This window comes from Gnatocerus cornutus, chromosome 3, assembly GCF_029298725.1.
Source record: "Gnatocerus cornutus isolate USDA-ARS CGAHR chromosome 3, icGnaCorn1.1, whole genome shotgun sequence".
Lineage (NCBI taxonomy): Eukaryota > Metazoa > Arthropoda > Insecta > Coleoptera > Tenebrionidae > Gnatocerus > Gnatocerus cornutus.
In genome coordinates, this window is record NC_142235.1 from 14,079,509 (window position 1) to 14,101,836 (window position 22,328).

The 22,328-nt window shown below is 34.8% G+C and overlaps 2 protein-coding genes and 2 pseudogenes across 2 annotated transcripts; 3 read left to right on the plus strand and 1 right to left on the minus strand.

The window, feature by feature from the left end:
- Positions 1-121: 121 nt before the first annotated feature.
- Positions 122-8,658, minus strand: LOC148177276 (cytochrome P450 6j1-like). Its single transcript, XM_088033291.1, has 6 exons — positions 8,622-8,658; positions 7,549-8,573; positions 1,108-1,960; positions 858-1,064; positions 561-812; positions 122-516 (listed from the first exon to the last, which is right to left on the minus strand). The coding sequence occupies exons 1-6, from the start codon at positions 8,656-8,658 to the stop codon at positions 338-340; spliced, it is 2,553 nt and encodes an 850-aa protein (XP_087889417.1). The 3' UTR covers positions 122-337.
- Positions 8,659-14,316: 5,658 nt separating this feature from the next.
- Positions 14,317-15,294, plus strand: LOC148177277 (acyl-CoA Delta-9 desaturase pseudogene; annotated as a pseudogene).
- Positions 15,295-15,883: 589 nt separating this feature from the next.
- LOC148177278 (acyl-CoA Delta-9 desaturase-like) lies at positions 15,884-18,833 on the plus strand. The gene is made up of 5 exons (XM_088033292.1): positions 15,884-15,978; positions 16,446-16,454; positions 17,945-18,301; positions 18,351-18,533; positions 18,584-18,833. The coding sequence occupies exons 1-5, from the start codon at positions 15,884-15,886 to the stop codon at positions 18,831-18,833; spliced, it is 894 nt and encodes a 297-aa protein (XP_087889418.1).
- A 276-nt stretch (positions 18,834-19,109) lies between these two features.
- On the plus strand, positions 19,110-20,102 carry LOC148177279 (acyl-CoA Delta-9 desaturase pseudogene; annotated as a pseudogene).
- The last annotated feature ends 2,226 nt before the right edge of the window (positions 20,103-22,328 follow it).

The following is a 22,328-nucleotide window of genomic DNA, read 5'->3' on the forward strand; positions in this document are numbered from 1 at the left end:
TCAAAATATTGCTTCATCGCAAGATTGTTTACGTGGACTTCTTTGTATTCATGTGGAGACGCCTCTATTCACTTCTTTGGAATTTTAATTCAGTTGCATAAGAGATCGATTTGTTTATCGGTGATGGACACGGGCGCGAGGTTAAACAATGAGATCATGGTAATGAGAGATGAGGGTACCATGAGACGTGGTGCGCATTGAAAGTGCGAAAAAAAGTGGGAATAGGTGTCAAATCTGGTGGGAATGGAGACAAACTGTCGTTTCTCTAAACGCTTTTATTAAATTTCTTATCCCCAATCCAAGAATTTTCTACATTTAAACCTACTTCAAACACCACCTAGAAGGTTTCCCCAACGCGACGGACCTTCAAGAAGAGTCCTCCTCTGTTCTGCACGAAAGCAGTGGAAGCGGGATCAAAATCCAACGATTTAACAGTCTCTGGAGTCGTTTCAAACTCGAAGTCTTTTACAATGAGGGCAAGAGCCAGTTTGATGACCGTCACGGCGAACTTCTTCCCTGAAACCGAAGATGAAGACACCACTAGTTGAAGATAAAGTTACCAATGCAATGTCTTGGTCCATCACCAAAAGGCAGAAACACGTATCTTGGAATTTTACTTTTATTCTCCTCATTGAAGCGCTCAGGATCGTACGAGTCCGGGTTCGGGAAAAATTCCGGGTCGTAATGCAACCCGGAAACTGGGACTAAGATGGACGTTCCTTTCCGAAGAGTAAAACCGGTTTCTTCAATGAAGTAGTCATCTTTCGTGGTGCGGAGGAGGATTCCTGCCAATGGGTATTTCCGGAGGGATTCTGGAAAATTCCAGTTGGATCTGGGCGAAATGGTTGGAATCTTACCATTGACCACCATGTCCAAATACTTCATTTCGTGGATGGTCTCAATGGAAGAATTTTCTTCAAACGCTAGTCGGACGTGCTTCCTTAACTTATCCTGGATTTCCGGTTTCTGAGCCAACTCGAAGAAAGTGAACGCGAGAATTATCCCAATGGTGTCGGTGCCAGCACCAAAGAAAGTTAACACCTGGGCTAGGACCGCCGCCACGTCTAAAAAAGACCATCAGAGGGTGTTAATGGTACTCCAACGTACCATTTTTCTTATCATCGCTGATAACTTCGTGCTTCTTCTCCAAGCCGATGACGACATCCACGAAGTCGTTTCTTGCACACTCTCCCTTCTTCCGCTCTTCAACCACCTTCTGGAACACTCCTCCTAAGTAGTCAGTAGCTTTACGATCGGCGAACGTAAAATTGAACATCTTAACAAACGCGTGCATGAAGAAGTAGCTGAAAATCGAAACACTCCTGATCATGCTCTTCGGATCCATCAACCTGTTAGTCATTTCAAAGAACTCGGACTTCTCGTTGGCGAAGCAATCCGTTCCAACCCCAAGAGCACACGACGCGGTGACATCCGTCGATAGTCTCTTCATCAGAGCCTTCATCTCCACCGTCTTTCCGTCGTACTGCTCCAAATGCGCGCAGAACTTCTTCCCGCGTTCTTGCATCAGTTTCAACATGGCCCCAACAGTCGCTGAGGTGAAAGCCCCAGAGAATTTACCCCTCAAGTTGCGCCACTCTTCGTCCCGCATGAAGAACAAAGTGTAAAATGCCAGAGGATCTGCTGTTAGTTTTCTGGCCAAGTCTCTGTTGGCGAAGTTCTCAAAGTCTTTGATGAGAATGTTTTTTAGGATGGTGGGGCTTCGGACGAGGAGAGCCGGTTTGTGGAAGAAGAAGATGCCGACGTATGGTGTGGAGAAGTTGTTGTAGATGGTGCGGACTTTTTTGAAGAGGTGTTCTTTTCGGATTACCACTTCATATAAGTTGCCGAAGATGAGGAACGGAGCGGCGAAAGGGACATTTTGGTTTTTCCAATGGTTGTATCTTGTTTTGAAGCCGAAGTAAAGGAGGAGAAGGAAGCAGGAGCAGAAGAAGAGCAGCATCTGAAAGAAAAAAGTGAAAAAATTCGTAATTTTTACTGTTACTACTTGCGTTTCTTGAGGAGTTGTTACAGGTCTGTACCCCGATGGTCGTTCTTCAAGTTTTGTAATTACTGGAAGCTCTTATATACGTAACATTTGCGTTATTTAATTAATTAAAAATCAGAACTTTAAAAAGGTATTTTAATGACTTTAACGATGTTAATTCACACGTGAATTAAGTAAAATTTAGTTAATTAATGAAGGACTTTTTGTGATAGAAGTAACTATTTCAAGCAATTTTTGATTATTATTATCGTTATTATTAAAATTCTTAGAACTTAGACTATATTTCTATTCTTGAAAACTTAGATTTTCAGAGTTTTCAGGAAGTTAACAATCAAAAATTTAAACCAGTATAAATTCGAAAAAAAAGTTCCGGAATTTTCCATGCTCGATTTCTCTGGAACTACGATAGAGAGAAAGATACGGTTTGTGGCATCATTTTTGTCGCACTTTTATTGCCTCGAATCCGTTTTCAGCCATAGAAAAGTTGATGGTTGAAAAAATTTTGAAGCTCCGAAATATTTAGTGTTCAATATCTCCGGAATTAAGACAGATAAAAAGATGTGGTTTTTGCCATCGTGTATCTTGCGCTTTTGTTGATTAGAATCCGTTTTTAAATATCCAAAATTCGATAATCAATTTTTTTCGAAAAAAAAAATTTTGACTTTATTTATTTAAAATTTTTAGTTTATTGACGCTCACTCGTAAACTATTTGCTCTACCGATCTAAGATTGGTCCAGTTGAATGATCTCGAGCTTTTCTTTCGATTGATGTAAATTTAAAAGTGTTAAACATTGCTTTCTCTGGGTAAAAGCTTATTAAAAATGTATTAAAAAAATTACTCAGAAAACCTAATTTGATCAATATTTCGTTTATTTCAGTATCAAACTTTAGATGTTGGTGCTTATTTGATGTAGAATTTCATGCAAAGTCCAAAACTGTTTTATTCTTTTACGTACGTTTTGGACGGTAAATTTTTAGTTCCGGAATTTTCAGTGCTCAATATCTCTGGAACTATGACAAATAGAAATATGCGTTTTTCGCCGTTGCGTTTACGATTTTGTTTATACATACATTATTACATAGACGCTAACGCAAAAATTTGTTTTTTATCATAGATAGTTTCGGCGTCGCAACGCCTTAAAAATGTACTTAAAAATGTAATTTTTAGATAATTGTGAGGGTTTGTGAAATCAACTTCTAAATTAATTTTTTTTCGATATAAATGTGTTTAAAATATCGTTGTCATTTTAGATTTAAGGGGATATCGAACAAAATTCAGTATAGGGCAAATTCAATGTATTTTTCCAAACACGATTACTCGAAAACTATTTGAGTAAATTGCTTTCTGCTTTTTGCATATGAATCTGTTCAACGTGCACTATGTTGAATGCTATATGTATATAATTTTTGTAAAATGATTCTTTAATGACTTTTTAATTAATTAAATATGAAAACTTGGCTAAAAGCGAAATAATTTTTAGCACTCCACATGCGTAGACTAATTTTACATAATGCCGACCAAACCGATTTTTTTTAAAGTTAATAGTTTTTGAGAAATCGTGTTTAGAAAATTTCATATTCGAAGCATGTTATCCTTGTCTAGCACTGAACATCTCTTTTCTCTGTACCAGAGAAGTCTGTCTGGTAGGTAGAAATGCGGGTACCATAAATAAATTTTGTAGCCGAAGGGATAGTTTACAACTGAAGCTTTCCATAAACGCACAAAATCTTAAATTTGCCTGAAACAAGATTTTTCTCTTTCATTCAAACTGAACGTAGCTTTGAGGATAATCATTTCAAAATTTTGAACTTTATATCTGATGAATTAGGATTTTAAATTGTTTTAGAATAGTTTAGGTGATAAATATTTGCCTTTATCTTTATTTTTTAAGGAGATCTCGAACAAATTTCAATATAAGGCAGATTCAATGTATTTTTCGAAACACGATAACTTGAAAATTACTTGAGTAAATTGGTTTCTGTTTTTTGCATATAAATCTGTTCAACGTGCACTATGTTAAATGCTCTATCCAATTTTTGTAAAGTGAATATTTAATGACTTTTTGATTAATTAAATACGAAAACTTGGCTGAAAGCGAAATAATTTTTAGCATTCCACATGCGTAGACTTTTCAAAATTCACACATACGTATTTTGAGAACAACCAGACAGTAGTATAACGTCTTGTTGTCAAAATTATGACTTTGGGGTGGTGAAAAGACTGAAAAATTTCTCGTAATTTAAAGGTTTTAAAAGATAGATCAATCACTAAAACAACAGAATATAATTATTATTTATAATTTAATTATTTATAATTATGTTTACTATTTTTTGTTAAATTTACAAAAATCTTGGACAAAATTCGAAGATCTCAGTGCATCTATTAATTCTTCAATTTTTGCAATTACACAAATCTCTCCTTTTCGGGAAAAATTTAATTTATTTATGAAGATAAACATTAAATAATAATAATGACATATTGTAATTATTAAGTTTCATGGGTGTAATTTGTAAAGTATCGGACTCAACTATCAAAGTATTTAAGATTTACTGGCCATGGGCAATAATAATTTGGCCATCAGTGCAGTCAAAACTATTAGCTATTGTCCTGACCACAAGATGATGGTAATAATAATAATTTATTGACGCCACTATAGCCATTACATAATCATACATTTAACATTTAACAGATAACCAAAAAGAACACAACATACCATAACCTTACAACATTGTTTTTAACTTAGACTTAAAAACTGCAATTGAGTTATACCGAAACAAATCAATATCTTCATCATTGCAAGACTGCAATAGTATATTCATTGGAGAAAACTTAACATAATTTTGTTTAAAATTCTTAATGTGAAAAACAGGCACCGATCTACTCCTATAGCAAGGTATGTGAAAGTAGATATTGTGAATACATAATATCATCAGCATCAATATAATTATTTAAAACATTAAAAATAAAACAAATACGTATGTATTGTCTTCTTAGATTGAGCTTGGGCAGTTGTAAATAACTAAGAGCCATATCATAATCTGACAATAAAGCTCTTGGAAGTTTCAATTTAATGAACTTAAAAAATTTATATTGCACGTTCTCAATTCTGTCGATGTGAACTTTATAAAACGGTGACCAGATCACACTGCCATATTCAAGAATGGGCCTTACCAAGGTCATGTACAGAATTTTCATTGTACTGATGTTCTTGAAATCGCGACAATATCTTTTGACACATCCTAATACTTTGTTGGCCTTACTTATCACATGGTCATAGTGATAAGTGAAACAAAGTTTAATATCAAGAAAGATTCCAAGATCTTTAACAACTGTCTTAATTTGAATTTGACATTCATTTAATGTATAAATAGGTAAAGTAGAGACCATTTTCCTACTGAAATTAATCACACAACATTTGTCAATATTTAGAAACATATGATTGACTCTGCACCAATTATTTAAAGCATCAAGATCTTTTTGCAAAAGTTTGACATCATTTGGGTTTTTAACAACGGTAAAAATTTTCAAGTCATCAGCAAATAGGCAATAGTTGCATTTGAAATTTAAACCTATATCATTAACAAACAGAAGAAATAAGAAAGGCCCAAGGATAGAACCTTGAGGAACACCTGAAGGTACACGCTCTACAACCGAAAACTGAGCTCCAATTTTGACTTGCTGCGATCGTGAACATAAATAACTCTGAAACCATTTTAGCATTTTGCCAGTGACTCCAAGAGCAGCTAATTTTTGTATTAAAACAGAATGGTTGACTTTGTCAAAAGCTTTGGCGAAGTCAGTATGTAGAGAATGCACCTCCATACCGTCACTCATAGATTCACAAATAAAATTGACCTAAGGAAACAAGTTAGTAATAGTAGACCTTTTATCGAAAAAGCCATGCTGTTTGTTAGAGATTAATTTTTTGAAGATGGGAAATAATTTATTAAAAATGATGGACTCAAATAGTTTAGCCGGTACTGAAAGAACTGAAATAGGTCTATAGTTTTCAATCTTAGATCGTAGGCCAGATTTATAAACAGGAACAACATGTGCATGTTTCCAGACTGATGGAAACGTGCTGCTTAGTAAGGATTTATTAAACATTACATAAAGTGGTAGTGCCAAGGATACTTTAAGATTCTTAAAAAATTTAGATGGTAACCCATCAGGACCGGGTCCTTTGTTGGCATTAAGTTTTCGTAAAGCATTCTCAACATCTGATGCAGTGATACTAATTGTTTCAATATTAATAACATTGTCATATAAAAAATCACATTTGACATTATTATCAGTAACGTATACACTAGAAAAATATTTAATAAAACTATCACAAACAGCCTCAATATCATGAAGCGCAGTATTGTTAAAATTCATAGGTAGCGGAAAACTATTATCAACTGATTTATTTCGTATAAATTTCCAGAAAGATTTTGGATCATTAGACAGGTTAATTTCAGTTCGAACCAAATATTCATCATATGCATCAGCTATTCTTTTCTTACAGTCACGCCTTAAATTATCAAATACAGAATAATCCAAAGTCTTACCCGACATCTTATATTTCTTGTGAGCGGCCTTTTTTAATTTAATTAATTTGATTATCTCAGTGTTAAACCAACGAGGAAACTGAGAAGCTGATGATTTACATAGTAATGGTGTAAATAAGTTACGAGCAAAATATAAATAATTATAAAAAATATTAACAGATTCATTAATGTCCAAATTTTTTAAAATTAAAGGCCACGCAATATTAGACAAATACCTATCAATAGCTATATAATTAGCATTATTATAATCATAAAACCATTCATTTTTGTTAAATAAAACATGATTATTTCCTATTTCTAGAGTGACTGTAAATGTAGGATGACAGTCATCTGGTTTAATTAATGGACTACAAAGTGACGTAACAATATCAAGACAATTCGAGAAACACAGGTCAAGAGTATTTCCATAGACATTCTTGAAACCACTAAATTGACTAAAACATAGACTAAAATATGTATCACAGACGATAATTTCACTTGGAAGACTTGTTTTGATAGGAATAAATTCAGCGCTCCCTTTTACTTGATACCACTCAATGCAGGACAGATTAAAATCACCGAGCACAACAACATCACAGTTAGAATTTTTATCCCAGATGCTTTCCAAACAGTTAAGATGACTAGAATATTTTAAGATATCGCAGCCAGGAGGAAAATAGGCACAACCAATTATTAACTCACGATTATCACAGAAAACTTTTATCCAGACTTCTTCTGTTGAGGTGCTGACATTAAGTTGGGTTATTAACTGCCAATAGAACGCCTCCACCAGAGCTTTTTAAACTATTTTTTTCACTGCGATCATTTCGATACACAATATATCTGTCATCTAACACTTCCTTGCTTTGAATATCTGGGCATAACCAAGTTTCCGTTAATGCAATAACTTGAAAATCTTCACTCAATACAGATGAATATATTTTTTGAAGCTTTGTCTTCAATCCCCGAACATTTTGATAATAAATTGAAAGACTTTTTACTTGACTTGTACATCTGGTTCGACCTGCCTTATCGGTGGTACATCTGATTTTTTCTGTAGAAAAAAAATCTTTTTAATCTTAATTCCTTCAGCCCAGTGTGAACCATCAAGCAGTAAAGAGAAAATATTCTCATTGACTGTAACTTTGAATGAAGAACTCTTGGCATGATCTCTTTTAGGAAGAATTTCGACTGTAAATTCTTCATTCGGGAATTTACATTTTAGATGCTCATGCACATTATCAGCCGTTGTGTCCAGTGCAAGATTGCCTACGTACAGATACTTTTTACGTGGAACACTTTTCAGACCAGAGATACACTTTTCAGTTCCAGTGACGTATTTAGATTTTTGGGATCTTGTCCGGACATTGTAACCAACAACATCACTAGGATTATTCCTCTCCATATTAAAATTAGGGCTATGAGAACTAACATCCACACCGTTATCCTTTTTACCATCAGTACTGACTTTAGGCACGTTCGAAGATAGATTGGACGGGAGATTGAGTGACGACAAACACGTTGAATCAAAATTAGGTAATTTTGTATTTTTATTAAATGATATTGAAGGCGTGAAATTAAATCCATTACAATTTGTTTCAATGACAGAAGTAGGGAAGTGTTTTTGTGCAGTATCTAACAAATTTACTTGCCCTTTACCTTTTACAACATTCGAAAAAGATGGTTTTATCTTAGTGAGAGTGTTATCACTTTCTTTTAGATTCCTTATCTCGACATGTAGCTTTTTATTCTCTGAAAGAAGCATATCGACCTTACCACTCAGATCAACGACCAAAGATGTAAGGTAGGCAAAATGTGACATAATGTCATCCATGGACATCGATGATCCCTCATAACGTGCTCTTTTCTTGTTGGGTTCAGATGATAAATAAAGATCAGCAGATGATTGTGGAGGAACACAGCACTTAGCACATTTCCACGCAGACTTCTTTTTGTGAAAACCACGAAGATCTACATTTTCACATTTACTATGAAAAGACTTAAAACAACCTGTACACAGGATTATATCTTTTTGATCTAAAAAAGATATTGAATACAGACAGCAAACAATATTCACGTCCGTACTCATGACTTGGCGAACTCGTACTGAAGAATAATTCATTTTAGATTTAATGTAAATTGTATTCAAAATTTGAGGAAAAAATACTGTTTTATCAAGTTAGTTTCTAATTTCATTACGTAAAATTGGGAACTACGTTTACACCGGTCTGTCAACATCTTGTGTCACAAATGACATCTATCTTTTGGTTCGCTTTAGATTGTAACAAAAGTCTTACTTAGTGAAATCGTCGCTTTGTCGATGTTAATTAACGATTTCTGGTGTCCAAAAAGTGCAACATGCTCGAGTTAATCAAAATTGACCTTCATTCGAGTAAATGAAGTAACTTGTGAAATTTTGGTGTAAACGTTGTTTGCCACTGGGCCGTCATAATTTTGAAAACTAACTTGATAAAACAGCGTTTTTTCGCAAATTTTAAACACAATTTGCATTAGATTTAAAATAAAAACTCAAATATTTGTATCACAGTTATGTTGAAAAAAATTTGAATTCGCGAATATTTCTGCAAAAACTCAAAAATCGCTAAAACTTACACTTCTTAGGCGTCGCGACGCCAAACAAACCGTCATAAAAGACCAAATTTTTGCCTCAGCTTCTAGAGCTTTGTCAACTATAAGCGTATGCAAATTTTTAAAATTTTGTCTTTAAAATTAAAGACGATTTTGGTGGTGGACACAAGTGTTGCCGGACCCTGTATATATTATCAAAACCTTATACAGGGTGATTCACGAAGTTATGTAAATATTTAAACTGGGGATAGTATACGTTAAATACATTTACTTGGCACCAAAAAAAAATTTTTCCCATCAAGTTGAAAAAAATGTGCAGGGGAAAGAACTTTTGGTGGTCACTGGAACGATGACCGAACAAAAAACGAATGTGGTTTTTTGCGATTTCAACAAAACCTTGTGTTTACGCATGGAAATGTTACCTTGAAATCACAAAAATTGCTCAAAATGCCGCCCCCCGTTGTCAATGTAGGCTCGATTTAAATCTGGAGAACATGGGGGCCACAACACTGGTCCAGTTCTTCCGATCCACCGCTCGTGGAAATTATTATTCAACCACACGGACACTATGCGCGCACTATGGGGAAGAGCTCCGTCTTGTAAAAACCACATTTGAGCCCTTATGTTTAACTGAACGTCGTCTAACAAATCTTCTAGCTCATTTTCGTCGTAATCGTCTGGTGCTGGTACCTGGAGTTTCTTCAACGGTATCTAACACTTCCTCTTCAACTTCCAATCTGCGATCACTTTCGGTGGGGCCTATGTTTCTTGTGATCATTTTAAAAGAACCATGTTTTCGTAATTTCTGCATAATTCTTGCAAACACACGAGAATCAGCAACGTGTCGATTTGGAAAACGCAAACTGTACAACTCGCGAGCCGCAAGAGCATTTCCACTAGTTTCTCCGTAGATCATGATCATTTCACTATTGGAAAACATTTTAAAAATCCCCGTCACAGAGTCAAACTAACACTGAAGCAATTAAAAAGACTATCGTCCCACCTGATTAATAGCCGCAAAAAGTCAGTTTTTGTTGAAGCTAAGAGATAAGGGTTTGTTTACATTAAGACTTTCACTCTCGCTAGCGGTTCTCAAACGGTTTTGGCCAAAACTTTGAAGCGTTATATCTTGGGTCCTTTTTGGCAGTAATTTTTTTTTATTATTTTTTTAGACCTCCCCATATTAGGGACCATTACTGGTTTAAATATTTACATAACTTCGTGAATCACCCTGTATACATTTCCGTGTAAGGTATCATTACATGTCGATTCTATTTTACGTAATTAAACTTAGCCCATTTTTTTTTGTCTTTAGCCAATTTCTTTGTCTCGCTCCAGTTTGTTTGCTTGTTTGTGTGGTTCTTTAGTGGTTTGTGTGGTTTGTGTGGTTCTTTAGTGGTTCCACCTCGACTTCTTCCCGGATTGTCTCATTTCTGATTTTGTCTCTTCTAGTTATACTGCCCGTAGGTATTTCATTTCAGCTGCTTGCAACTTGCTACTCAACTGCGAATTTAAGACCCAGCTCTCGCAGCCATAAGTTAGAACTGGTTTGTATCCTGTTTTGAAAATCGTCATTTTTGTTTTCTTGATTTCTCTCTTTCAATCAAAAATCAATTTTATTAATTTGCGAAACGTTACACATTACCAACTAAACAATATTTTTTTTTCTTCTAGAAATGTTTCGATGATACTTGTTATCCTATGAACTTGATCGATTGTCGAATGTTTTTGTCGGAATCCAAACTGGTGGGTAGGAATTATATTCTTTTTTATTATTCCTGCATCATAATCTTAAATTAAAACACACAAAAGCGTGCAAAATGGAGTCTTTAAAACACTAAAGCTTTAAAGTTGTCTAGCTAACAAGCAATAGTGAAATGTCAGGACCAATTTTTAGATAATATAAATAAACATGAAAATTACAATTACTATTGTTTGAAATTTCAAAGCCCGCCGCTTTAAGCTGGTTATTGTTGTTTGTGGCTTCTAATTCATAACTAGTAGAAGCTTTTTCATTTTCATTCTTCTGTTGGACGTCTATAACTCTTGATGAAGTTGATTTAGCAACCGATGTGTTTAGAACACCAGCAATGCGTTTGGAAACAACTATTTTGTTTGAAGTAGATTCTTTAATATAGTCACTAGCCACACTCGAAGATTTCTATCCCACCTGACATTTCAACTCATCGATGCCACCACTGTATGAAGTTCGTCGGAAAGCATGACCACTATATTTCTCAGCGTTGGGTAGATTCAGAATTAATCGCAGTTATGCATGTTCTGCTAGCCTTTTAATATCTTCACTCATTTTCTAAACGGATTTTTACAAACGTGAAAAAATGTGTTTAACAACGTAAACAAACAATTGCTAACCGTCTCTACGAAAACGATTCACAAACAACCTTAGATAATTTTATTGTGTAAATTCCAGAGATTTGGAAAATAATAGATCCGGTTACCATATGGAAATTTGGACATACGTTACACAAAACATGTGCAACAAGAATTTTTATTTCCGTCTCTACCTATTGCATTGATTCCTATCGCTGATACGCTTATGCTGTATTCTCTCTCGTCAGGATGGAACCAATCAGCGATCATGACGTAGATCGTTACTCGAATTTCAAATGGAAAATCAAAATTGTCATAGCTAATGTCAATAAAGAACTTTGAATGCAAAGTTTTGTGAATTTAAAGGTTTCAGACGTTACTTCTCTTGTATGTTGCTAAATTTTGTGACAAAGTTCTTTCATCACTAGTTTGATTTCGTTTTGCTGTCTTTTATTGTTGAAACTTTCATTCCTTAATAGGCCGAAGCTCTTCTACATCAAGTGGAGACTCCTACAACATGAATGCGGTAAAACCGATCATTTATAGCTCCACAATTAAACGATATTGATACAATTCTCAATGTGCATAACATAGTTTTCAATAAGTTTAAGGTCAAACACTAATGACAAAATCAGAATTACCAACGTGTGACTAACACTTTTCTACAAAGAAAATTTATTGGATCAATTCTTGGTGTTGACAAATTATTAAAATTACAATTTTTTAGCAAATTTTACCAAATTTTTACAAAAAATGCTGACGCGCGTTTCGATAGCAATGCTATCATCATCAGAGCGATAATTAAACTAAAAACTAACAAATAATTCGTCCTTATATACTAAAAACTTGTCGACGCGCACCCTTTGGCGCAGGTAGAGGGAGGAGGAGGGGATGGGGCCGTTGTCTAGTTCATTATTACATTTTTGTTCCTAAATATTTGTAGACATTCATAAATGTCTAGAAATTTACAGTTATTTACATTTTTAATTAAACGAAGACAACTTTCATCAATGTGGTGGTCATTGTCAAAAACATGTTGGGTAACGCTTGATTTTTCAAACCTTCCAAATTTGAGATGAGCTTCAAAAAAAAAGGTTCAAAGACCATCAAGCTCATCTCAAGTTGTCAAGTTTTAAAATTAGTCAATCAAAAACTCTCCATCCTAGCGAGAGAGATATGTAGGTATACACTGTATCCAGTGAATCCGAGCAACAGACAAGGACGAAAGTTGTAAAGCTAGTCGTGGATATGTTTCTAAGACTTTTGACTATGTCACCCCATCTATTAATTCCCAAATCTCTGGTAAATTCACATTTTTTCAATGCTCCTAAAGGATTATTGTAAATGGATAGGTGTAATAAAAAATAGCGTATAACACTCGTTTATAAGCAAGCCTTTAAAACTCTTACGACGTTAAAAGCACTCTGCTGACGCGCCGTGCTCTTAAACTCGTCGTGCGTGTTTTAAAGGCTTGCTTATAAACTTGTATTAAAATACACTATTTTTGTATAACTGTTCTTAGTCTTTTCCGTAGAATTTTTTCATACAATTTTGATAGCACCGGCAATAATGAAATTGATCGGTAGGAGGTGACCTCATGCGGTGGTTTTTCTGGTTTTGCTACCATTAAAACCCCTGCAACCTTCCACATTTTGGGTACATACTTAATTCTGAATGATGCGTTAAAAAGCTGTGTGATTTGAAGAATAGCCTTTTTTGGTAATTGCTTTAGAATTTCTCCTGTTATTAGGTCAAATCCTGGAGTTTTTTTTGAACTGATGTTTTCATTAATTTTCTTTGCTATTTCTTTTGGCGAAGTTGGTTTGATCTCTAGTTCTTCTGGATCTAGATGTTCTGTCAACTCTTCTCCTTCTTGAGGTTCAAAGGTATTTTCTCAGTGTTCTGCAAATCTTTGGGCTTTTTGATTGTTGCTTTGAGCCCAAGAACGATAAATATGAAAAAAATAACATATTTATTTTTGTTGTTACATAGTGTTATCGGTGTACATTTAACGCAGAATTTTAGGAAAATTCTAAACCTGTGCTAATTTTTTATGTGCATCAAGAAATAACTGAATTAGAAGCTATTGAAGTTTTAGATTGTCGCCATAGGGTAAAAATTTTGAAGCTCTGAAATATTTCATGCTTGATATTTCCGGAACTACGACAGACAACAAGTTGCAGTTTGCGCCATCATTTTTAAAAATGTTTAAACCTTCTAGAAAGTTTTCAGTCTGTTAAAGCTTGACTTTAAAATTTTATAATTTTTTTATTTATCTGCGTAATTATTACATTTGAAGTAATCTAAATGACACCGACTCATTTAAAATCAGTAAAAAAACTACCGACTTATCCTATCAATCAACTCGTGCGTAACTAATAGTCTAAATTGGTCATTACCTCGTTACCGCGTTAATCATATCCACGAAACATCATTAAAATACAATCACCAAAAATGAGACTTCTGTACTTTTTCATGGCCGGAGAAATCTATATATCTTTCATTCGCGAGAAATTTAACAATGCAAGAAAAACCCCACGAAACGCAAAGAGGAAAAGTACAAACTCGAACTGATAAAAGTAATTTTATTTGATCAAATTATCATAATTTTGAGATAATTTGAAGATACATGATTATGGTTATTTGATCCCGAGCTTAAAAAAAATAGTATCTAACTCTCAAAGTTGGTACCACTTTCGGGGAAGTCGTACGTGTACGTGACTAACCGCAGCTATTCCAATTTAAAGAAAATCCCACTTTCCGTTTACGCAGAATTTTTTAAAATGTTCCTCATATATACTCGTTTGTTTTTTTGAAAGATTTATTCTTGCTGCATACTAGGTGGTACTACTACGACAAAATGGGTGTCGAAATCAAAAAGTTGGTGTGGAGAAACATTTTTCTGCTTCTGGTTCTCCACGTTTTTGCTCTCCATGGTCTTTACTATCTGCTGACATTTCAATGTAACTTTTTTACATTCCTCTGGAGTAAGTACTTTCGTAAAACGATTTTCTCTGACTGTCTCTTTAGGTTACTTTATGGGATTTATTACGGCCCAAGGGATCACCTCAGGAGCCCATCGCCTCTGGTCCCATCGTTCCTACAAAGCGCGTCTTCCTCTCCAAATCCTGTTGTGTTTCTTCCAGACCATGGCTCTCCAAACCCCCATTTATGACTGGGTGAGAGACCATCGCGTTCATCACAAATTTACAGATACCGATGCGGATCCCCACAACGCCTCCAGAGGCTTTTTCTTCTCCCATGTGGGTTGGCTCTTCGTCCCCAAGCACCCCAAAGTCATCGCTCAAGGAAAAAAACTCGATTTAAGCGACTTGGAAAACAACCCCGTCGTCATGTTCCAGAAGCGATACTACAAAATTTTCGCCCCAGTGCTATGTCTCGTCGTCCCAGCGTTAGTACCATGGTACTTTCTCCAGGAAAATCTCTACGTTTCCTGGACCATCGCCTGTGCTTTTCGATACGTTTTGTCGCTGCATGCCACGTGGGCTGTGAACAGTGTCGCGCATATTTGGGGGAACAAACCGTACGACAGGTACGTAATTAAAATTTTTGGACAGAGAGGGAATAAATCCTTTTTAGTTCCATAAAACCGACGGAGAATTTAGGAGTGGCGATCTGTGCTTTCGGAGAAGGATGGCACAATTACCATCATGTGTTCCCATGGGATTATAAAACGGGGGAGTTGGGGAATTACGGGACTAATATGAGCATGGCGTTCATTGATGGCATGGCGAAAATTGGGTGGGCGTACGACTTGAAGACTGTGACGCCGAAGATGTTGGAGGAGCGGAAGAAGAGGACAGGGGGCGCTTCGTAATATCAGTGATGCTTTAGTTAGAATTTGAACAGTGAAGAAAAAGTCGCAAGTTGAAATTATCTAGTCGATTATTTATTGTCATAGTAATAAAATTTATTTTTTTCCGAAAAAATGTTTTTAATCACATTGAAACCACTATCTGTATTAAGAGAGCTAAAAACTCAAAAATTGTCCAAAATAAAAATTTTCAAGAACAATCTCAAAAAGAAGAAAAAAATCGGCTGTGGTTATTATGGGTAATTGAAACAAAAAGGAAAACATTCAAAGCGGAAATCTCGTTGTATTATAGGCAACTAATCTTACAACTTTGGCGTATAACGTTTAAATTAAAATTGTCTGATCGAGAAAATTAAATAATTACTTTAATTAATTAGACAATTAAGTAATTTTGTCTCTGAAAATTAGCCTCAGAAATTGGGAGCTTCTTAGGGCCAAATACTTTCACACTACCGCATGCCATGAAACAAGCCTATTAAAATTTCTGACTTTCTAATACTTAGAAATAACTTAAAATGTAATAAATATCACCCTAAAATCATATTTGCAAGTGTCAGTGTGGTCTTTGTGCTTCTTCAGATAACATTTAAAAATGGTTGTGGAATTCCAAAAGATAGTGTGGAGGAACATTTTTTTGCTTCTTGTTTTGCATCTTCTTACACTCAATGCTCTGTATTTTGTTGTGACGCTTCAGTTTAGAGCTGTCACATTTTTTTGGGGTAAGTAGATGAAGCTTTTTCTTAACATATTTATTTAGGTTTTATATCTATATTTTTATATTTATTTTACTAATTTTATTTTTTTATTATTTGGGGAGGCATTCGTATTAAAATTTTTCTTGACGCTTTTTCCTATTCTTTAGATTTGGTAAAATTTTATTTATAGATTTTTCTGTCTGAACGTCAAATTTTAGATTTTTTTTAGAAAGCCGACTCAAACGCTTTCAACAATTTCAAAAAGATTGTTAGCTGTACAATATTTACAAATTTATAGAACAAGTACGTAAAATTAAAAAAAATTTGAAAGACAAACCAAAAATGCTCAAAAAATTCTTATAAGTATTATTTTGTTACGTACGGTGCCTCATGAGTAAAATTTGGAGATATCATTAGTTTAAACCTGTTTGTTAACTGTACCATATTACAAATTGATAGAACTAGTAAGTCAAATTTTAGTTTTTTTTTTAAATGATAAGCCAAAAATTTCCAAAAATTTTTTATAAACGCCATAATTTTAAAATGCGTGATGCTACAGGAATAAAATTTTGGGAGATTATTTTTATTGACTCGTTTGTTAACTGTACCAAATTACAAGTTTATAGAACAAGTAAGTCAAATTTTTAAATTTTATTTTTGGAAAATAAATTACAAATTTTTTTTTTTATAAACGCTCTGATTTCGAAATAAAGGATGCCACAGAAATACAATAAAGAGAGATTGCTATTTTAAACCTGATTGTTAACTGAAAATTACAAATTTAAAGACCTAGTACATCAAATGATGCAATGAATTTTTTTGGATGATGAATTAAAAGTAAAAAAGAAATTATTTAAAACTCCGTAACTTCGAAGTGCGTGGATGTCACTAAAATAAAATTTGAAGAGATTGATATTCTAAACTTTGTTGTTAACTGTACCAAATTACAAATTTATAGAGCAAGTACGTCAAATTTTAGAATTTTTTTTGAAAAACGAGCTCAAATTTTTCGAAAATTTCTTATAAACGCCATAATTTAGAAATGTGTGATGGATACAGGAGTAAAATTTAGAGAGGTTGCTTATCTTAAACCCGATTATTAATTGTACTAAATTAAAAATTTATACAATAAGTTCATCAAATTTTATGAATTTTTTTGAAACACGAATCAAACATTTTCAATTTTTTTTATAAACGCGATAATTTTAAATGTGAGATGCTATCGGAATTAAATTTAGAGAGGTTGCGATGGTAATTCTGATTGTTAATTGTACCTAATTATGTAATTACAAATTTATAAAACAATTACGACAAATAAAACATCTTTTCGTTATGTGCGGTGTCACATGAATAAAATTTGGAAAGATTAACATACTATTTTAAGTCTGTTTGTTAACTGTACCACATTTATACGCCAAATTTTAGATTTTTTTTTTTTAAAAACAAATAAAAAATTAATTTTGAAATGTGTGATGCCATAGAAATAAAATTTTGAGAAACTGTTTTTTTAAACTTGATTGTTATCTGTACCAAATTACAAATTTATAGATCAAGTACGTCAATTTTTATATTTTTTTTTGGAAAACTAGTCAAAAATTGTCAACGCCCAAATTTCGAAATGTGTGGTGCTTTAGGCATCAAATTTACAGAAGTTGCTGTTTTAAACCCGATTGTTAACAGTACTAAATTTCAAGTTTATAGAACAACTACACCAAATTTTAGAATTTTTTTTGGAAGATGAAAATTTTGTTCACCTTTTTAAATTTATTGTGTTTATTTCTATTCTATTTATTCTCGTATTTCCCCTTTTTTAATCGTTTTTTGTTGATGTATTTTTGTTTTTTTTATTTATTCTTCATCTTTTAATTATTATTACATATTATAATTTACTTAATTTTTATATTTGTAGGCAGTTTTTATTCTCATTCTTCAATACTTTTATTTATTTTTTTTTTGAGTTTCTCATTATGTATTTTAGGCTACTTGATGGGCGTTATTTCCGCCTACGGCACCACCGCCGGCGCCCATCGACTCTGGGCCCACCGCTCCTACAAAGCGCGCCTTCCTTTACGTCTTCTCCTTTGTCTTTTCCAAAGCATCGCCCTCCAAACGCCCATCTATGACTGGGTCAGAGACCATCGCGTCCATCACAAATTCACCGACACAGACGCAGACCCCCACAACGCCTCCAGAGGCTTTTTCTTCTCCCACATGGGTTGGCTCTTCGTCCCTAAAAACCCAGAAGTCATCGCCAAAGGAAAAACACTGGATTTAAGCGACTTGGAAAACGATTCAATTGTCATGTTTCAACGAAGGTAGTACCAGAATTCCCACTCTTGAAGTATAAACAACGACAGTTCACAGGTACTACATGTTTTTTGCCCCAATTCTTAGCTTGGTTCTCCCAGCATTTGTACCATGGTACTTCGGAGAAGATCTCTACATCTCCTGGACCACCACGTGTATTTTACGGTACACTATAGTACTCCACGCCACGTGGTCCGTTAACAGTGTCGCCCATTTTTGGGGTAACAAACCATACGACAGGTCCGTACTGAAAATTTTAGAGTGAAGAGAAATAAGTGTGTTTTTTTCAGTACCATCAAACCCACCGAAAATTTGGCGGTTGCCATCTGGGCGTTTGGAGAGGGATGGCATAACTTCCACCATGTCTTCCCGTGGGACTACAAGACAGGGGAGTTGGGGAGTTACAGGACGAATTTAAGTTCTGCTTTTATCGATGTTATGGCCAAAATTGGATGGGCTTATGATCTCAGAACTGTCACACCAAAGATGTTGGAGGAGAGGAGTAGACGGACTGGGCCCTCGAAGGCTCCTCATCAATGATTGGTCTTTTGGGGGGCTTGAAAAGGCTTTTAGTACCACCAAAAAACGATGGAGTTAAAGAGAGAATCTAGGTATGGCACTCTTTCGAGTGCCGAAACTTTCTAGTCTAGTCGTTATTTACTTTTAGAATTTGTTTGTAATAAATTATTTTTTGTGTGGAGACTTTTTTTTATTTTCCACGTGTTCTTCCCCCTTCAGTGAGACTTTTTTTGTTATCGTGTTGACTGCGCGGTCATTTGCGCTTTGAGAGCGACAACTAAGTAGACCGTACCAAAAATGGGCATCGAAATCAGAAAATTGGTCTGGAAGAACATTCTTCTGCTTCTCATTCTCCACCTTTTTGCCCTCCATGGTCTTTACTACCTTCTAACTTTTCAGTGCACTTTTTCTACGTTTCTTTGGGGTAAGTTTTCTTTGTAACTACCCCAATTTCAGTTCATTCTTTTTAGGTTTTTTTGTGGGGTTTATCTCCGCCCAAGGGATAACATCAGGAGCTCATCGCCTGTGGTCCCATCGTTCCTATAAAGCGCGTCTTCCTCTCCAACTCCTGTTGTGTTTCTTCCAAACTATGGCTCTCCAAACTCCCATTTATGACTGGGTGAGAGACCATCGCGTCCACCACAAATGCATTGGTACGGATGGCGACCCCCACAACGCCTCCAGAGGCTTCTTTTTTTCCCATGTGGGTTGGCTCCTCGTCCCCAAACACCCAGAAGTGACAATCCAAGGAAAAAAACTTGATTTGAGCGACTTGGAAAACAACCCCATTGTCATGTTCCAGAAGCGGTACTACTTGATTTTCGCCCCAGTGCTCTGTCTCGTACTTCCAGCGTTGGTGCCATGGTACTACACCCATGAAAATCTCTACATTTCTTGGACCACCGTCTGCGTTTTTCGATACGTCCTGATGTTGCACGCCACGTGGTCTGTTAACAGTGTCGCTCATATTTGGGGTACTAAACCGTACGACAGGTCCGTATTAAAAAATTTAAAATAAAAGAAAAATCAGTGGGTTTCAGTACCGTCAAAGCCACTGAAAATCTAGGAGTTGCTATTTGCGCTCTTGGAGAGGGATGGCACAACTTTCATCATGTGTTCCCGTGGGATTATAAGACAGGGGAGTTGGGGAATTATGGGACGAATATGAGCAAAGCTTTTATTGATGTTATGGTGAAGATTGGGTGGGCTTATGGAAGGAGAACTGTCACTCCGGAGGTGTTGGAAAAGAGAAGAAGACGAACCGGGCTCGTAGCAGAAAAAGTTTTTTAATTTTTAGTCCATTACTTTATAGAAGAATAATAGCATGTCCATGTCGATGACACTTCTTTTTAATGATTTAATTGCAAGCAACAGAAGTTTTTGATAAAATCTTGTATTATATTCGATTATACTATCAACTTGTTTGCTTAAAAAATTTGGTTTTTAGAACAAAATGTGTCAAGTACTTAAATACAAAAATTAGAAAGTAAAAAAGTCACAATCTGCTTATTATCACTATAAGTTTCTGATAAAAATTGATAAGAAACGAAATGAAGAATTTTTGGTTTCTGCATATACATGCGATGAATAAAATTAGATTACAAAATAATATGTAAGTTCTTGTTGTTTGTGGTTTACATTTTTTTTTATCTAAAAATTAAAATGTTTAAGTTTTTTTAAATATTCCAGAATTAGAATCGAAGGTTGAATCTTAAATTTTTGGGCCCAAATAAATTTCTAAGTAATAGTTTAATAAGTCGCAGTTTTTAATTTGCCGTTTTTTTATACTTTCTGAATTTTCTATGACGTTTTTTATTTTGAGTTTTAAATTTTATAATATTATTTTATCTGAATTTTGTTTTGTATTGGCTATCCTAACGTTATTTTAATTTTCTTTGTTAATTCTTCACGTTTTATTTATCTAAAGACATTCGAAAACGTTACAGTTTTTAAAATTATTCAAAATTAAAATGAAAGATGAAATATTTAAGGTTGAACTATCCATATATGAAGATAGGGCGTTTCAATGTAAAAGTTCGTACAAAATTGCACGAAAACGAAAAGAGCTATTTAGATGCGGTTTTTTATGTTTGAAAGAGCACAAAAAGTTGTAGTGACGTTACCCTATGAGATTTATATCTTGGTTTTATAAATATTTTTTTTCGATTTTAGAAAGTTATATTTTTCTTTATTAAAATTTGACTTAGTAACAACGTTACACATTTTCAAAACAAACCGATTGGCGCAAGAAAAAAGTCAATTTATTAATTAGGGCGGCTGTAGTTTTGGTTAAACTTTTGAAATTTTAGCGATTTCGGAACGGTGGCTGTCTTTTTCTTTCGCCTCAGGCAAAGACGACCTTCAGTGTAAAACCCTCAATAAAGGTTATTGCTACGTAATTATTTTGTTTTGTGTGCCGATTTGTTGATTTACAACATAGTTATGGTCAACTAAAGGGCCCCACAAACCTCGTTCTTGCACGACGTGTTTGAACGACGGTTTCGACTGTTGGAACGAAACGGTCGGAAAAACCGAGGTCTGTGGGCAAAAACCGTCGTGTTGAACCGACAGTTTTACCCACAGACTTCGGTTTTCCGACCGTTTTGTTCCAACAGTCGAAACCGTCGTTCAAACACTTCGTGCAAGAACTAGGTTTGTGGGGCCCTTAACTTTTAACTAAATTTATTAATGAATGCAGTTCAATTTCCGGGCGAAGGCGGGTGCATAATCAAAATAAAAATCAAGAAAATTATCGCCACTCTTGATTTCAAATTTGATAACAAAAGTGGTCAGTTTTCGACCCGTCGGCGTGGATAGAAAACTATAATTCTACCTTTTTGGGTATTAAAAGGGATTTAATTTTGAGGAAAAAAAGACAAAATTTTTAAATGACTTGCGGAAAACACCGGAAATAGTTTTAAATATTTCATTGCCCACAACGGATCAAAGAAACAGTGTTTTGTGGCACTGTAAACGAGAACAAAGACTGACGGCTAGTAATTTTGGTAGAATTTGTAAATTGCGACCAAGCAAGAATAATAGAAATCAAATTTTCGCGTAACAAATACACGTTTTATGGCATTGAAAACGAACCCAAAGCTGTGGCTTGCGCGTATAAGTTATTAGAAGAAAAGGAAAAAGGATGTTGTCCAGAACAGCTAAAAAATATGAACCTGGACATTCACTGTAGAGATTCACCCCCACATGAACCAAAAGTTTTCCCGAGTGGATTCTTCATATGTCAGAACAATCCATTTTTGGCAGCCTTACCAGATGGGCTGATAGGCGACGATAGGCTCGAAAATTTGACACCGCAGGAAACAATTGTTGCAAAAAAATAAAATTTTGTTTCATCACTGGAGCAATCACGATTTTACTAAACAAAAACCATCAGTATTTTTATCAAGTCCAAAGACAATTGCTAGTTACGAGAAGAAGATACTGTTTTTTCATAGTTTGGACTCAAAAGAGGTGTTTAGGTACATATGATATTATTTTCAAGGATCAAGAATTTTG

Bases quoted from the DNA above. Each gene is read 5' to 3' on its own strand.
- LOC148177276 (XM_088033291.1), bottom strand. From the start codon at position 8,658: ATGAATTATTCTTCAGTACGAGTTCGCCAAGTCATGA. The intron at 1,961-7,548 runs GTACAAGTCAAG...TTTTTCTTTCAG, and splicing joins TAAGGCAGGTCGAACCAGAT to ATGCTGCTCTTCTTCTGCTC. The intron at 813-857 runs GTAAGATTCCAA...GGAATTTTCCAG, and splicing joins TTTGGACATGGTGGTCAATG to AATCCCTCCGGAAATACCCA.
- LOC148177278 (XM_088033292.1), top strand. From the start codon at position 15,884: ATGGTTGTGGAATTCCAAAAGATAGTGTGGAGGAACATTTTTTTGCTT. The intron at 18,302-18,350 runs GTAGTACCAGAA...GACAGTTCACAG, and splicing joins ATTGTCATGTTTCAACGAAG to GTACTACATGTTTTTTGCCC. The intron at 18,534-18,583 runs GTCCGTACTGAA...TGTTTTTTTCAG, and splicing joins GGTAACAAACCATACGACAG to TACCATCAAACCCACCGAAA.